The sequence below is a fragment of the Suricata suricatta genome, chromosome 7 (assembly GCF_006229205.1).
Source record: "Suricata suricatta isolate VVHF042 chromosome 7, meerkat_22Aug2017_6uvM2_HiC, whole genome shotgun sequence".
Lineage (NCBI taxonomy): Eukaryota > Metazoa > Chordata > Mammalia > Carnivora > Herpestidae > Suricata > Suricata suricatta.
In genome coordinates, this window is record NC_043706.1 from 102,340,979 (window position 1) to 102,359,320 (window position 18,342).

At 35.7% G+C, this 18,342-nt stretch overlaps 1 protein-coding gene across 6 annotated transcripts in view; it reads right to left on the reverse strand.

The window, feature by feature from the left end:
* The window catches only part of CEP85L (centrosomal protein 85 like), a 160,416-nt gene that overhangs the window by 129,061 nt on the left and 13,013 nt on the right, over window positions 1-18,342 (reverse strand). For all 6 annotated transcript variants that reach the window (XR_003910564.1, XR_003910563.1, XR_003910561.1 and 3 more), the window contains exon 2: window positions 12,942-13,103. Coding sequence is in view for 1 of the 6 variants with exons in the window: in XM_029943933.1 (XP_029799793.1) it covers window positions 12,942-13,103 (162 nt within the window). In the remaining 5 variants the exon portion in view is untranslated. The remainder of the gene's footprint in view (window positions 1-12,941; window positions 13,104-18,342) is intronic.

Sequence of the window (18,342 nt, forward strand, 5' to 3'; positions counted from 1 at the left end):
GAAAGAGTATCCAATGGAAAAAAAGACTTACCTCTTTAGCAGGTGGTGCTGGGAGAACTGGACATCAACATGCAGAAGAATGAAACTAGACTACTTTCTTACACCATACACAAAAATAAACTCAAAATAGCTGAAGGGCCTGAATGTGAGACAGGAAACCATCAAAACCCTCAAGGAGAAAGTAGGAAACAACCTCCTTGACCTCAACTGCAGCAATTTCCTACTTGACACATCCCCAAAGGCAAGGGAAATGAAAGCAAAAATGAACTATTGGGACCTCATCAAGATAAAATCTTCTGCACTGCAAAGGGAACAATCAAGAAAACTATTAGGCAACCGATGGAATGGTAAAAAATAGTTGCAAATGACATATCAGATAAAGGGCTAGTATCCAAAATCTACAAGGAACTCATCAAACTCCACACCCAAAAAACAAATAACCCAGTGAAGAAATGGGCAGAAGACATGACCAGACACTTCTCCAAAGAGGACATCCAGATGGCCTACAGGCACATGAAATGATGCTCAGCGTCACTCATCATCAGGGAAATACAAATCAAAACCACACTGAGATACCACCTCATGCCAGTCAGAGTGACTAAAATGAACACAGGAGATTATAGATGCTGGTGAGGATGTGGAGAGATGGGCACCTTCCTACAGTGTTGGTGGCAATGTAAACTTGTGCAGCCACTCTGGAAAACAGTGTGGAGGTTCCTCAAAAAACTCAACAGAACTCCCCTAGGACCCAGCAATAGCACTGCTAGGGATTTACCCAAGGGATACAGAAGTGCTGACCCATAGGGACACATGTACTTCAATGTTCACAGCAGCACTGTCAACAACAGCCAAATCATGGAAAGAGCCTAAATGTCCATCACCTGATGAATAGATCAAGAAGATGTGGTATACATATAAAATGGAGTATTACATGGCAATGAGAAAGAATGAAATCTGGCAGTTTGTAGCAAAGTGGATGGACCTTGAGGATGTCATGCTAAGCGAAATAAGTCAGGCGGAGAAGGACAGATACCATATGTTTGCACTCATAGGTCTAACAGAAGGACAGGAGAAACCTAATGGAGGACCATGGGAAGGGGAAGGGGGAAAGAGAGGTGGGGACAGAGAGGGATGCAAAACCTGAGAGACTACTGAATACTGAAAATGAACCGAAGGTTGATGGGGGAGGGGGAAGGGGAAAAGAGGTGGTGGTAATGGAGAAGGGCACTTGAGGGGAAGAGCACTGGGTGTTATATGGAAACCAATTTGACTACAAACTCTTTTTAAAAAAAGAAAGAAAAAAAAACTGAACAGCTGACTTTTTTAAAATAGTACACTTCACCTCTCCAGTCAATCATAAACACAATTAAATCACCAGCACCAATCATTCAAATCATAATTCTGATTCATTTTCCATAGAAGTCCCTAGTATCTGTTATTGTCAGTCTTGAAGAGTTCTACTACTCCATCTTACTTTCATCTACCATTCTTCACACTCCTTTCTTATCCTTTCCTAGAACTCTTGTCCTATTTGCCCTCATGCGTTATCCACATATAATAGCCTCCAAGTAACACTACCTCTTGTTATCATGCCTTAAACTCAATGGATTCTTTTGGCCATTAGGATACTCTATACAGTATCTGGTGTAATATATACCAGTAAAATATACCAGTGTATACATATACCAGTAAAATCACTGTGTAAAATCACTCATTGCTTCATGTGTTACTAAAAAACCAGCAGGGAAACGAGTTGAGAGTTCAGCTTGGAGATAACAGCAAAAAAGAATGGAAGTCCAAAAAATAAAACTTCTTCATGTTGGCCCATTTCAAGGTGAAAGTGGAAATCATGCCCTTCATCCCTAAAAAATTAAAGGAACTTGTATTTAACACCTGATGAATTAGTGAGAAAAAGCCATGATTTGCTACTGTTAAAACACATAAATTAGTTTCAATTAACTTAACTGAAGAGAGGAGACAGGAGAAAAGGTAGTTTTCTAAATAGCAACAGAAAAGATGAATAATTATATTATACACACAGTAGGATCAGAGTTTCTGGAGATTATGAGAAAGAAACTATTACCAGTAACATTCTCAATGAGGTATTTTCAGTTCTCCAGCCAATCATTATGAAAAGATAGCATACCAGTCTTGATACTGCGTAGTATAGTCTGAGTGGAGGGAGAGAGATTATTTTTAAGCTCTCCTTTGCCAAACTGAGGAAGGTAAACTTCCAGCTGGATCCATGTTAATACCATAATAGTCAATGGAGGTTAAAGTAACTATTTGAAAAAAAGATTACTGAGTTTATTTCATTTCTGGATCTCAAGTAAATTTTTTGAAAGTCATAACATGGGGCTCAAGTTAAGAAAGTATAATTTGCTTAAAGCAAACGGCAAACAGCTTTACAATAACACTAAGAAAAATCCCAGGGCATCCACTCAGCAACACCCAAACCTGCTAATTTGGCCTTGCTTGGAAATAGGGTCTGTGCAAATATAATCAAAAGATGAGGTCACACTGACTTAGGGTGGGCCCTAAATCCAGAAACAGGTGTTCTTATAAGGGGAGACAGAGATCTGAAGACACAGAGGAAAACCAAAGAAAGCCATGTAAAAGGGGATTTGCTGGTAACCACCAGAAGCTAAAAGAGGCAAGGAAAAACAATTCATCCATAGAGCCTCTGAAGATAGCATGGTCCTGTAGAGCCCTGGACTTTGGACTTGTGGTCTCCAAAAGTATGAGTAAATATACTTCTGTTGTTTAAAGCCACCCAGTGTGTGGTAATTGGTTATGGAAGCCCTTGAAAACGAACACAGGGAAGTATGGGTTAGTGGTTCTGAACCTACTTTACTTGTACCCTAGGGGTTGAACAAATAAGCAAATGGATGGTAGATAGTGGGAGGTATCTCACTGTTGGGAGAGGGAAGTTAGATATAGACAAGCAAGGAAAAAGCTAAAAAATAAGCTCTGGTTGGGGTGCCTGGGTGGCTCAGTCGGTTAAGCCTCCGGCTTCGGCTCAGGTCAGATCTCACGTTCGTGGGTTTGAGCCCCGCGTCAGGCTCTGTGCTGACAGCTAGCTCAGAGCCTGGAGCCTGCTTCCAGTTCTGTGTCTCCTTCTCTCTCTGCCCCTCCCCCTCTCATGCTCTGTCTCTCTCTGTATTAAAAATAAATAAAACATTAAAAAAAAATTAAAAGAAAAAAAAGCTCTGGTTTACCAGAGTCATGAGACATCATGAGATGTTCATCTTAATATAAATACTGATGAATACACACAGAAATAATTATCGATATGTGTGTATACACGAGGTAGTAAACATACCCGCACAGCCTAGCTATCCTCCGGGACAGCCTAGAAGCCATGATACCCCAGCGTAACAAGCATTCTCAGCACCTAGATCTTGATTTCTAAATACCATTCTCCAATAAAAGAAACCAGGGTTCCTTGGAGAAATCACTGATTCCACGGTGAGGGTAGAGAAAATATAAGATGAGCATGGGACACTTTGTAGTACCCAAAAGTAGGGAAATGCTCAAAAACAAAAGGTTGGGTGTGGGGCAGAAAGTGTCATAGGAGTCAACATGAAAGAGTTCCTAATGGTCAAAGCTATAATAATTTGAGCAACAAAATAAATATTACTGAGTCATAACCCAAAATATAAAATATATATGTAGAGTCCATACTAATATAAACGAGGGAGATAAGGATGAATCTTTCTTATAAAAGAATTCCAATTAGTTTCCTATAAAATGCCTAACCAGTCTCCCTCAACACTCTTAAGGTCATGAAAAAAGGAAGGCATGAGAAATTATAACAGACCAAAAAAGATTAAGGGAGACATTACAACTAAAAGTAATATGGTATCATGGAGAGGAACTAGGAACAGAAGGAGGACATTAATAAAAAACTGGGAAGTCCTAATAAAGTCTGAAGTTTAGTTTTGAAAAAGTATGTATGTATACATGAGCCCACATTGGTATAAACGAGTGAATAAATGGAATAGAAAGGACAAATATATTTTAAAGAATAATTCCAAAAATTAAATTCAGGTACTTCCTCTTCCATGAGGTGGAGTTTAATCCTCCCCCTAAAACTGCATCCAAATAACATAATATAATAGAAAGCAGAAGGAGAGCCTGGGTGGCTCAGTTGGTTAAGTGTCCAACTCTTGATTTTGGCTCAGACCATGATCTCACAGTTCATGGATGGAGCCTGCAGGCTCCACACTGAGAGCACAGAGGCTACTTGGGATTCTCTGTTTGCCCCTCCCTACACGTTTGCATGCAAGCGCACTCTCCCTCTTAAAATAAAGAAATAAACTTGAAGAAAATGAAGTGGAAGAGTTACTATACAGTGGAGAAACCTGGCAATCTTGGTACTACTAGTTCCAGGACCTTATTGAGGATTTTTAGTAATATGTACTGATGGCTTGCTCCTGAATTTTTGTTGCTGGTTTAGGATTCAGCTCTTTGGCATCTGCTAGAAAAATTTTTTACTTGTTGTTCTGAATTATAGTTCCCAGAATTTCACTTGTTTTCTCTTGTTCTCCTTGTCACCATAGTGTTGTTTGTTCATTATTCCCTGAGTTTTAGAGGGATTTCAGAAAGGAGTTAGTTAAATTAAAGGAGCGTGTTCTTAAGGCAGATATCTGCTTGAATTTCTTGGTTTGCACATTTAGAGCTACCTAATAATTTTAACTGGATACGCAGTAAAATATTTAACCATGTCCCTATTAACATAAAGTTGTCTCTAAACTTTTACTAAACAGTGTTACAGTGACTATATTTGTACGTATGATCTTTGTTCACCTGTGTGTGCTGAATTAAGAATATTTATACTTTACGTAGGATACTTACAGGTAATTGACCTCTTTGTGTCTTACTTCCTCCATTAGAAGGTTATTGTGAGGATTAAATGAATTATTGTGTAAGGTGCCTAAGACATAGTGACAGCTAGATAGTTGTTAGTTACCATTACCAAATTGTTCTCCATAAAGGCTGAATATATGTACTAGTTACAAGAGTACTACTTTTCCCATCTATGCTCAGACCCTGGATGTTAGAGTCTACTTCTTAGGGAGAAAGGCAATTTTCCCCCACTGGTGAAAAGCAGTATCTCATCATCCAGATTTTTATTTCACTCTGACTTTGATCATCTTTTTGATGCTTATTGGGTATCTGTACTTTTCCCATGAATTGTTTACTTATATCTTTTGTCTGTAAAATATTTTAAATTATATAACATTTTAAATTTTATAAATGAATACCTATGTGGGGGCATTGTCCTTATTTGTAGAAGCTCATTAAATAACATGAATTATTATTTCCATGTTAATTTTATTTCAAATATTTGTTCCCAGTGTCATTTCTGAAATTTACTATTTTATCAGTGTTCAAAACTTTTGAATTTTCATTAAATCAAATGTGTTTTTAAAAAATACTTAAGTTGATATGTTTGCTAGAGAAATGCTACACTATCTATAGAACAGATATTCTGACCTTTTATTTTATTCTGACTTGTGAATTGGCTCATCTGTTGTAAAGTGGCACAACTTTTATTCATTCTGTGTGTTCCTTTGAATAATATCAAAAAAACATCCCCCTCTACCCCACCCAAAGAAGTCTATTTTACTGTTAAATGTCCAGGAGGTCAAACCCAGTCCCAATCTTATCTCAAAATTTGAATGTTAGAATGTCCTTGAAGAAAGGCAATTCTAGGAGGTGATGTGGATTAGGTCATGTGATTCACTTACAATGAAAATTTTTTTTTTTTTAAAGAAATCCAATATAAATAAGACAGACAAAAGAGACATACATACATATATGGAATGATCCAGTTTTTGTTTTATTTTAAAACCTGTGTGTAGGTGAATAAATGTACAGCAAAAGATCTAGCAGATTATGCAACACACTAATAATATGTAACCTTTGAAAATAAAGCAAGAATTTAAGGAGGGAAATAAGGGGAGATTCCACTTTTTGCTCTATTTAATTCTAAATAGATACAAATTTTCCAAAGACCACAAATTTAATAATATTTGAAATACAAATTTTCTTTTAAAATTATGTTCACCTTTATGCTTTTTTAAATGTGCATTTATTACTTTTTTTTAATTGGGGAAGTAGACAAAATACACAGAAAATTGACATTAAAGGAAAAGTTGTATAATTTTTTTCAGTTCTTTTTCCTCTTTTTTTTTTTTAAAGTTTGTTTATTTTGAGAGAGAGTGGGGCAGAGGACCAGAGGGAGGAGAAAAGAATTCAAACAGGCTCCACACCAGCAGCCCAGAGCCCAATGCCGGGCTTGAATTCACAAGTGCAAGATCGTGACCAAACCAAAGTTGGATGTTTAACCAACTGAGCCACACTGGTGCCCCTCTCTTTGTTTTTCATTTATATCTGTCCCATAGATTTTCTGGTTCAAGATTACTATCTGAGTGCACAAAGTTATATTCTCTCCCTTTCAAGACCCAACGAAATGACAGAAAAGTAATACAGGAGAAACTCATGGCAATGAAAAATACAGGACCATCAGTGAAAAAAAATGGCAAGAAAATCCCAGAAAATAAAGGGTGAATTATTGAAGCAGGAATGAATACATGGCATAAAATACAAGTCTGGAAATGTAGCACAGGGAGTTCATTTGTCTGGGAGAACATCAAAGAGGGTTTAACCTCAGAAATATCAGGTACAAAAGCAGGCTAAAAATAGGAACCTTAAGTGAGAATCTATATATGCACTGTCTCATTGAACTGAGCATCCAGTAAATACCAGTCCTTATTCTATGACAGAATAAACAAACCCACAACAAAGCAAGGGTGTGGGTAAAAACTGTGAGGGTGGCAGTAAAAGCAACAGTTTTAGATAAGCCAGCTGGTGAACTTCCTCAGAAAAAGAAATTTGAGTAAAGAGACACAAAAAAGTAAGAGATCAAGGAAGGAGAACACAAATCATTTTTAAACCAATGATGGTAATGCAAAGACCTGCATGAAGCAACTTAAAAATCATGCTGTTAAATCTTCATAATGCATAAAAACGAGTTATCTTCAAATGAGAGCTGAAAAAAATAAGGCTGAAAGGAGGAATTATTCAAGGTGCAGAGATAATTATGCGATAACAGGTTTAAACACAGCGTAAGCTCTTAACCACCATATTAGTAAGAGAAGTCATTAAATCTTTTGGGATTAATTTCCTCATTTATATAATGGTCTAATTAATTATATTTTCTCTAAAGGCCCATCCAATTCTAACACTATGACTACTACCAAAAAAAAAATCCTACTTATCATTTATAGCTTAAGAAAATAGTCTGTTAGTATGCTGAACACTTGGAAAAAAGTCTCTATAATGGGACATTTTCTTCAATACTTCAGAAATATCACCAGCCTCCCACTGAAGGACTCTAAAATAAATGTCAACAGTAGTACACAAAGAATACTATACTAAAATGCTATTTCAGATCAATCAAGTAAAATAACTCTACTATAAAGCTACCAATATACCCTGTTCAACTTCATTTCAAAAGATAAAAATATGATTAATACTTAAACTTATAATAAAATCAAGAGTTCTAAGAGTATTCATTTATAAACCAAATTAGGCTGTGAAATAGGACATAAAATTTTATATTTAGGGAAGGTAAAAAAGGAAGTTAAAGAAATAGAAGCCCTATATACTTAAATTACATTTATCTTTCAACTTAACAAAAGAACACTTGTCTTACGATTGTTATTTTTTACAATTCATACTGCTATTTATCTGGCCCTTCACCACCTTGTATAGATTTCCTTCCTTTCTTTGAGTTCTATGTTTTAAAGAGTCAACTAACATTAGATGCAAGACCATAATGAAATCAGTATTCAATGCACTGCTAGCAAAGTTATAGCAAATAGTAATCATTAAGATTTTTATTAACATCTATAAGAAAACACTGGTGAGATCATGGAGAGCACACACTCAGCCCTAGACATTATATGTAAAACAAACATAAGATTGAAAGTTGGAGGAAAGATGGCAGACCAGCTAAGAAACTCAGGACCCAAAGAACAAGATAGTGGTGAATTCCTTGAGTTTTCTTTTTCCCACCCTGCTTTGGAGCTGAAAAAAAAAGCCACCCAAAAAAACCAACGAGCATGGCCCAAAAAAGTCTCAGAAAAGCCTGTTCTCCCTAGCCAATGGACCAGGAAAGAGGAAGCCTAAAATGACAAAAATTTTTCAGACAGTAAAATTCTTCTCCAGCCAAACACCACACAAAAAACTACAGCCATAACCACCCACACCAACAAAAGCAAGTAGAGAGCCTTAACTTCCAATCTTGCCATGCTATAACAAAGTTCTCCAAAATAGCCTCACCAGGATAGTTCAAAGAAGGGCAAGTAGGGAGACACGGTTTTCATCCCTGTCTGGCAGTATGGATACCCACTATGCATACATATATTCTTAGGTTATATCAAGTGGCCTGCCTAACAGGGAGTGTGGACATTCACCATCTCCCAGCAATACAGAGGTCACCCACAAATGGTGTCAGTAATGATGACCTGAAAGACCTGGACTTCTACCCCTACCCAGCAGTAACAAGGCACTCCCCTCCAAACTTGTCACATATCAACAGAGGCCAAGTGGGGAACATAGACTTCTAACTCCACCTGGCAGTAAGGAGGTAGTACCTCTCCCCATTTCAAATGCCAGAGCAGTACCCTAAAATCAGCTAACAGGAAAGGTTTAAACATTTATAACATTTATAATAATTTTATATTGTTTACTTATGTATAAATAGCTTATAATTACAAGACATATGATAAAAGTATAAATGTAACAATATTTGTTACGTAGTAAATAAATCTAGATTCTCTTAACTGTACAAAATACTCCAAATTTCAGTTGAAAATCATTTGTCATACAAAGAATAAATTCCAAAAATGAATGAAAAAAAAGACATAAATAAATGCCAACACCAAGAAAACAGAACTCTCTGGCAGGGATTTTAAAGAAATCATTATAAAATTGCTTTGATGAACAATACCAGGCATGCCTGAAACAAATGACAAAACAAAGCATCGGCTAAGAAATAAAACACATAAAAATAAATAAATAAATAAATAAATAAATAAATAAATAAATAAAAATTTTAGAACTGAAAAATACAATGACAAAAATAAGAAGCTCAGTGGATGGGTTCACTATTAAAATGGAGTGGACCCCCCAATATAATCAGTGAACTGGAAGACAAAACAATAAAAACTACTCAGTCTAAATAACAAATAAAAAATAGGAGAGGGAGGGGGGGAAAAAAGGAACAGAGCATCAGAAGCCCATAAGACAGTAACAAAAGATTTATGATTTGTTCCATTAGAGTCCTATAAAAAAATAGAGAACGGCTCAAGTACTCAAAGAAAATAATGGTTGGAAACTTCCCAGACTGGGCAGGACATTCAGATTCAAGAGGCTGTACAAAGCCCAAATGAAAAAATGCAAGAAATCCACCCAAAGACATGTGATACTTAACTTTAAAAATCTGAAGACAAAGAAAAAAAATCTTTAGAGTAGCCAGAGAAAAATGACAAGAGATTTGTTATCCGAAACCAGGGAGGCCTAAAAGAAATGGCACAATACTTTTCAAGTACTTAAAAAAAAAAAAGTCTACCTAGAATTGAATACCCAATGAAATTATCCTTCGGGAATCAAGGGAAATCACGACACTTCAGTTGAAAAGAAATTTAGGTAATTTGTCATAAGTAGATGTATCCTAAAAAAATAGCTAAACCAAAAAGAAACAATACAAAGAACCTTAAAACATAAAGGAAGAAAGAACACAGAAAGCAAAAATAGGCTCTTTCCGCTTGAGTTTCCTAAATTATGTTTGATGGTTGAAGTAAAAATCATAACACTGTCTAATATAATTATTAATATGTAAAGAGATAATATTTGGGGCGCCTGGGTGGCTCACTTGGTTGAGCATCTGACTTCGGCTCAGGTCATGATCTCACGGTTTGTGGGTTCGAGCCCCGCATCAGGCTCTGTGCTGACAGCTAGCTCAGAGCCTGGAGCCTGCTTCGGATTCTGTATCTCTCTCTCTCCCCGCCGACCCTCCCCTGCTCGTGCTGTCTCTCTCTCAAAAATAAAATAAAGAACATAAAAAGAAAAAAGTTTTTAAAGAGATAATATTTGAAAAAAATCTATTATAAGTGGGGGATGGTAAAGGGATTCTATATTCCACTAAAACGTTAAAGTTATTTATATTACATATATATACCTAGAGCAATCACAAAAAGAGCTATACAAGAGATACACTTAAAAATATTATGGGACACCTAAGTGGCTCGGTCAGTTAGGCGTCTGACTCATGATCATATGAACACCCAAACTGGAAATACAATGCCACTGACAATCACTCCAAAAAAAAGAAAAAATAAATATTTAGGTACAAATCTAAAAAAACATGTACAACATTGGTGAATAAAGTTAAAATCTAAATAAATGGAGACCTATACCACATTAATGGACTGGAAGACTAAAGAGAGTAAATACATCAGTTCTGCCCAACCAACATGGATAACACAATTCCTATAAATTCCCAGCAAAATTTTTGTTAGAGACAAAATTATTAAAACTTACATAGAAAAAGCAAAGGAATGAAAATAGCAAAAACAGTTTTGAAAAAGAAAAAAATAGGAATAAGCATTCTACCCAATTTCAAGACTTACTAGGCAAATAATGAACTTCAATCTTAGTTATACAAAAGGATTAAGTCATGATGTCTCCATTTTCAACATCTTTCTTGTACATTCCAAGACAGGTTTGATCCCTTTTTTTGGTTCCTAAGAGGTAACCTCTAAACCCTTGGAATATCCTGCTTAATAAGAGTGTCTTTGTTTACCTGGGGACCTTGGGTCACTTCATATAGTCTATGCTAATAATGTGATTTGTGGAGGGAAGCTTGAATCATGTGATACCAGCTTGATCTCTCAAGGGCTAGAGAGGCAGGTAATCCACACAGGGAGTCAACTATGCCAACATAACCAACTCATTAAAAAAACCTAGACCTTGGGTGGACCTTGCCTGGTGAGCAATACTCTGTATGCGTGTCACAAATAACTGCTAGGAGAATTAAACAGACAACTCCACTGGGAGAAGACAACTGGAAGTTTGGGCCAAGTGTCTCCTAGACCCTGCCCTTTGTTTCTTTTTTCTATTGCTGCTTCCATGAGTGTGACAGCTCTTCTGAGCTCTGTGATTCCTTTAAACAAATCACTGAGATGAAGGGTGGTCTTGGGGACCACCCAAACACACTTACTTTATAAAAATTTAACTCAAAAATGAATAATGGAATTAAATGGAAAAGAAAAAATGATAGAAATTTAAGGAAAAAAGAAAAAAATGAACTTTAAGATCTGGGACTAGGCAAAGAGTTCTTAGACTTGACCCCAAAAGCACAATCCATTTAGAAAGAAACTATACACTAACCATCAAATTTTAAAATTTCTGTGCTGCAAAGACACTGGTAGAGGATCAAAGGACAAGCTACACAGTGGAAGAATATATTTGCAAACCACACAGCCAACAAAGGATTTAGTATCCGAAATATATTAAGAACTGTCAAATTCAACAGTAAAATAAAGGAAATACTCTGATTAAAACATGGGCAAAAAGACAGATGAAAATTAAGCATGTGAAGAAATTGTCCAACATTATTAATCTTAGGGAAATGAAAATTAAAACCACAATGAGATACCACTACTTTCTCTTCAGAAAGGCTAAAATTTAAAAACCACCAATGCAGGGCAACTGAATGGCTCCATCCGGTTGTGTCAGACTTCAGCTCAAGTCATGATCTCACAATTCATGAGTTCAAGCTCCGTATCAGGCTCTGTGCTGACAGATAGGAGCCTGAAGCCTGCTTCAGATTCTTCATTTCCCTCTCTCTTTGTCTGCCTGTCTCTCTCTCCCTCAAAAGTAAATAAAACATTAAAAAAATTAAAAGAAAAATACTTTTAAAAACTAGCTAAAGTGACAAAAAAAAACTAGATCATTCACAATGATCCATTTTCTGCTGCTCACTGAATTAATCACTCTGAAAAGCAGTGTGATAATTTCTTTAAAATCTAAACATACAACTTTCATACAACCAGCAACTGTGTTGCTAAATGTTTACCACAGAGAAATGAAGACATATGTTTATACCAAAACCTGTACATGAATGCTTATAGCAGTTTTATTCCCAACAGCCCAAACTGAAACAACCCAAATAGCTTTCAGTGGGTAAATAGCTAAGTAAAATGTGGTCTACCTAATACCACCAAATGTCGAATACTACTTAGCAATAAAAGAACTAAACTACTGATATACACAACCTGGACGAATCATCAAAAAAAAAAAAAAAAAAAAAGAGAGAGAGAGAAAAGCCAATATTAAAGGGTTACAGACTATATGATTCCTCTTATACAGCATTCTTGAAATAACAAAATTATAAAAACAGAGAGCAGATTAGTGGTTTCTAAGAGTTAAGGGGGAGCATGAGCAATGTGAGGTGTATACTGTGGTGATAGAAACGTTCTATATTTTGACTGTAACAATATCCTGGTTGTGATACCGTACTGCAGAGTCCTGCAAGATATACCATGGGTGAGGGTTGGAGGTACTGAATAAAGAATGAATAAAAACTCTGTACTATTTCTTAAAATTGGATGTGAATCTACAATTATCTCAAAATAAATAGTTTAAAAGTAAATAAGGGGAAAAACTAAAATGAGCAGAGGAAGAATTTTATTTGATATATAACAACACTGAACATTATTAAATACTCAAACGCTACTTTATAATTTCTTATTTTAGAACAACAGACTATATCCCTTAAATGTTCTCAATCACAACCATTCTCTAGAGAACTATACCACACTAATTTCTACCACACTAATGTCTAAACACTAAGAATTTCAGCTCACCTTCCACGCTGTCAGAACAGGAAGTTCCAATGCCAGTGTCACCACTGTCAGAAGTTATACTATGCCTCCTGATATGATTATTTCGATGGTTAGAGGAAACAGTTGTGGCCTGCCACAATGATTCATTACCAGGTAACCATGCTGATGAAGAATAATCTGGGCCTACAAAGGAAAATATGCAAAAGTTAGCATTTTTACAATGTCTAGTAGACAGAAAAGATCTTTTTGACTTTAGAAAAAATACCCATAAAATTTTTTTTAAAAAAGGTTATTTTCTGTCCCAAATAATTAAAATCGATCATTGATATCTAAGATTCACCATATAAACTTACATATCACACACCTAGAAATTCATTGCTGATTTAGGAGCTTCCTTTGCTGAAGGACTCTGATTTCTGTGTACAAGTATTGAACTTTTAAACACATACTACTGCCTTGTTAAATGTCAAATCAGGGGGCGTTTGGGTGGCTCAGTCAGTTGAACATCCTACTTCTGTTCATATTTTGCGAGTTGGAGCCTCAGTTCGAGTTTTGTGCAATTAGCAGAGAGCCTGCTTCGAATTCTTTCTCCCTCTCTCTCTGCCCCTCTCCCACTGTTTCTCTCAAAAATAAACAAACATTAAAAACAAGAAAATAATAAAATAAAATATCAAATCGGGAGGCCTACATGGCTCAATCAACTGAGCATCTGACTCTTGATTTCGGTTCATGGGATCAAGCCCCACATATGGCTTTGCACTGAGCATAGACCCTACTTAGGATTCTCTGTCTCTCCCTCTACCCTGATTCCCTGCTCGTGCTCTAAAATTAAAAATTTAAATTAAAAAAAAATTATTCTCAAATCGGAGCCTAAAGATTTACTTGTGGAAGTGAACAAGTTCTACACAAGGATTTGGGGCTCTCATTTCAATGCATCCTTAAAAAGTTAATAAGTCCATTACAAATGATCTTAATAATTTTAATGCCCACATTTGTGTTTTATGTTCACAAGTATAGTTGCTTGTAAGTAAAGAGCAAATAACACATGGGGCACTTATCATCATGATATGAAACAAGACATCTTCACAGAATTACAGAGTGACACACTATTGAAACTGGCATTCAATGCCGTCTTAGATTTCAAGATAAGGATCACAGAAAGATTAATATGTCTATAAGATGAATTAAATCATTTTACCACACTTTCAGGAATAGCCATTCTCTGTATTAATATTAAAAAATCAAAATTCATAAAGAGATTAGTAATAAACCAGAACTGAAGCTGTTTTCTACCAATATGAATCCCAACATTAAACCTTTAGTTTTAATAAAACATATGTCATGTTAATATTAGTTTGAATTTCTAGTTAAATGTAATTTATAAATTAAATTTTTTGGTTTTATAAATGTATAAAACAAATAAGTAGACTTAAAAACCATCTACATTTAAATTAACTCCAAATTTAAACATATCAACCAAAGAAACACTTCTGCAAGCTTTGATGTCCAGAACAACCACTTAAAACTTTGTAGAGTCTAGACCTCTCTCAGAATGGGTCTTACTTTAATTCACTGGATTAATTACTCACATATTAAAACACCAAGTGAAAGTATTCTGTAACCAGGCCTGTTCTAACTGTGATCTGCCTATAATCTACACCATAATGTTTTCTTCAATAGGCTCCTCAGGTAATATCCCCTGTATATGAACTCAAAGTCCTGTCTAAATCATAATCAAAAAGGGTAACCAGCCCGCTTCTTTCTCTCTCATGTGCAAACCTATTAGAGAAATATTTTTTAGGAATACCCACTAAATAGCATAAATAGGCTGGGAGTACACATAAATGACAAATAAAGATATGAAACAATGTCCAATCTTACTAACAGCGAAATTAAAAAATAAAGTTTTTAGATTTTTTAAATTATGGTTGGTCCTTGAACAACAATGGGTTTGAACTGAGCAACTCCCCTTATACATGGAATTTTTTAAGTAAATATATCAGAAAACTTCTTGGAGATTTGTGACAGTATGAAAAAACTTGCAGACAAACCAAGTAACATAGAAATAATTTAAAAAACTAAGAAAAAGGTTTCTCAAGAACACATAAAATATATGTAGATGCTAGTACTATTTTCTTTTTTTTACTCCCATAAAATACATAAAAATCTTATTACAAAAATTACAATTTATCAAAACTTATACAAACACTTCCACACCATACATGGTGCCATTCAGTCACGAGAAATGTAAATAAATGCAAAGATGTAATGATAAATCATAACTGCATAAATTAACTGTAGGACACAGTATACTACTGTAATGTAATGTTGCTATTACAGTGAGCTCAAGTATTGCAAGCATCCACTTAAAAAGCCATTTGAAGGTAATCATCTCCAGTAAATTGTGTAGCACAGTAAAAACTGATCTCTTGTGTTTCTCACATATTTTTACCATGTTTTGTGCAGTAACAAACTTCCAACATCATGGGACCCATATGAAGTATCACTGGTGATGCTGGAAATGCTTCCAAGAAACAGAAAAAAGTCAGGACATTAGAAAGAATAACTTGAATGCTTGATATGTTTGAGGTCTCTACCTGTAGTTGTCTTCTATTTCTAGATAAATGAATCCAGCATAAGGATCATTGTTAAAAAAAAAAAAAAAAGGGGGGGCGGGGAAGAAAGAAAAGGAAAGGAAATTTGCCAAGCTGTTGCTGCAGGTACACCAGCAGGAGAGCAAAAAAGTTCAAATTTTTTGTGAAATATCTTTCTTTCTTGATTTGAAAATACAGCTTGTATGTGGGTGCAAAACTGTCCTAAGAATGGCCTACCTGTAGACTCCAGGCTGATTTGAGAAAAAGCAGTCTCGTTATAGTACATGACAACTTAAAGCAAAGGAAGGTGAAGGATATAAAGCTGAAGAATTTAATGCCAGCACAGGATGGTTTGGTAATTTTAGAAAGAAGTTTGGCTTTAAAAATGTCAAGGTAACAGGAGAAGCAGCTTCTGACAACCGAGAGGCAGTAGATGAGTTCCCAAACACCATCAAGAAAATCATGACAAGAAAAGGTATCTGCTTGATGAGGCAGACAAATGTATCCTACTCTGGAAAAAAACTGCCACAAATGATTTTTATTAGTAAGGAAGAGGAAGAGGAACAAGCACCAAATTTAACGCAGGAAGGGATAGGCTGACTATTATTTTGTGCAAATGCCACCAGTTGTATGATCAGGACTGTCCTTATCTGTAAGGCTGCTAACCCCCAGGCCTTGAAGGAAAAAGGTAACCATCAGCGGCTAGACTTTTGGTTGTAGAACAGGCTGAACAAGACAAGAACACTTTTTCTAGACTGGCTCCATCTATGCTTTGTCCCTGAAGTCAGGAAGTACCTTGCCAGTAAGGGACTGCTTTTCAAAGTGCTTTTGATATTGGACATTGCTCTGACCACCTAAAACCTTATGAGTTGGACACCAAAGATATCAAGGTGGCTTACCTGCCCCGAATGCAATGTCTCTACGGCAGCCTCTAGATCAAGAGGTCATAAGGACCTTTAAAATTCATTTTGCACGGTTCCCTATGGAAAGCACTGTAAACATAAAGGAACAAAACTCCAAGAGAAAGAATGACATAAAAGTCTGGAAGGACTACACCCTTGAAAATACCATCATTGTCATAGAAAAAACTGTGAAAGCCATCAACCCAGAAGAAAGAAGTTCCACTGGAGAAAACTATGTCAAGATGTTATGCATAATCCTGTCACAGGATTAACAACAGAGCCAGTCAAAGAAATTAAAGAAATCACTGAAACAGAGTGTAGAATGACAAATAGGTGGAAAATTAAGGCTTTCAAGATATGGATCTTGAAGAAATTCAAGAGCTAATAGATACCACAACAGAGAAATTAACAAAAAATGGCTTGATGGAGTTAAGTGCTTCTGAACCAATGCCAGACAATGAACAGCAATGTCAGAAAACAAACTGACACAATCTGGCAGAAGGGTTCTGCTTACTGCTTTGACTTCTTTTACAACGTGGACTTTTCCATGATACAAGTACTAAAAATAAAGCAAATGGTAGAAGAAAGACTAGTACAGTATAGAAACATTTTTGAGAAAGCGAAAAAGACTGAAATTAGGATGCATTTATGTAGAGTTATACCAAGTGTGCCTGCGTCTACTGCCTTCCCTTCCGCCTCCTCCACCTCTACCACTCCTGAGAAAGCAAGACCAACCCCTCCTTTTTCTCCTCCTCCTCAGCCTAGTCAACATGAACTACAACATGGATGAAGGAAGACCTTTATGATGACCCACTTCCACTGAACCAATAGAAATAATCAACATGCCATACAGTTAAGAAACTTACCTGCTGTACATGTGTGTCTTTGCATGAAAATCTAGTAAGCGTATGGCAAGAACTGTGTGAGATGTTTTATGCCATCATCACCACCACCACCACCTACGTATTCACCATGTACAACATCCTGTGCAAATCCTGTGCGGTAGTGGAGAGTCTATCTTCACATAGGCATAAGATGAGTAATATTTAATACAAAATTAATACTGTGTTAGTTTTCTTACTGTTTTATAACTTTGCTTTCCAAGAATTACATTACCGTATAGTATGCCCCTCTCTCTCATAAATGAAAAAACTGCATATCAGCCTATCACACGTAAGTGGTTTAAAAAAAAAATCTAGCACTGTTTTCAATAATATATTATGAATATATTCTAATGTAATTCTAATATATCCCACTGTAATTCTATATGCCATTAAAATGTTACAATGACTCACTGTAGTGTGAGTGTACAGTCTAGGCTACTGTGGAACAATCCTATTACTGCTCTTCATTATCAGTGCATGACTGTTATACCTGTAATATGTGAATCTCCTTTTCAGGTTATCTTTTCACTTTTGGTGTCTAGTGTTAGTAACACATATAATACCTACAGACTTTTGTGTCATTTAAGACAATATTGATACAGACACTGACAGACAATTCATCTTGTACACAGATGATATAAACTTATGGTACTGACAAACATAGTACAGTACTGTAAAGGTATTTTTTGATTTTCTTAATAATGCTTTCTTTAGCTTACTTTATTATAAAACTACAGTATATAATACATATATAAAATATGTGTTAATCGGCTGTTTATGTTATCAGTAAGACTTCCCAGGCAACGGGAAGCTCTTAGTAAAGTTTTTGATAGGCAAAAGATTTACACAGATTTTCAACTGCACAAGGGACTGGTGCCCCTTAACCCCTGCATGTTCAAGGGTCAACTGTACTTCTATTTTTTAAAAGATTGAATTTATATTATATGCTTACAACACTGAAGATCATTAACAAATGTCATAAATAAAATAACATTCTAATCTTGAATTTAGATTGAATTAATTCACTCTGAAGAGAAGGGCA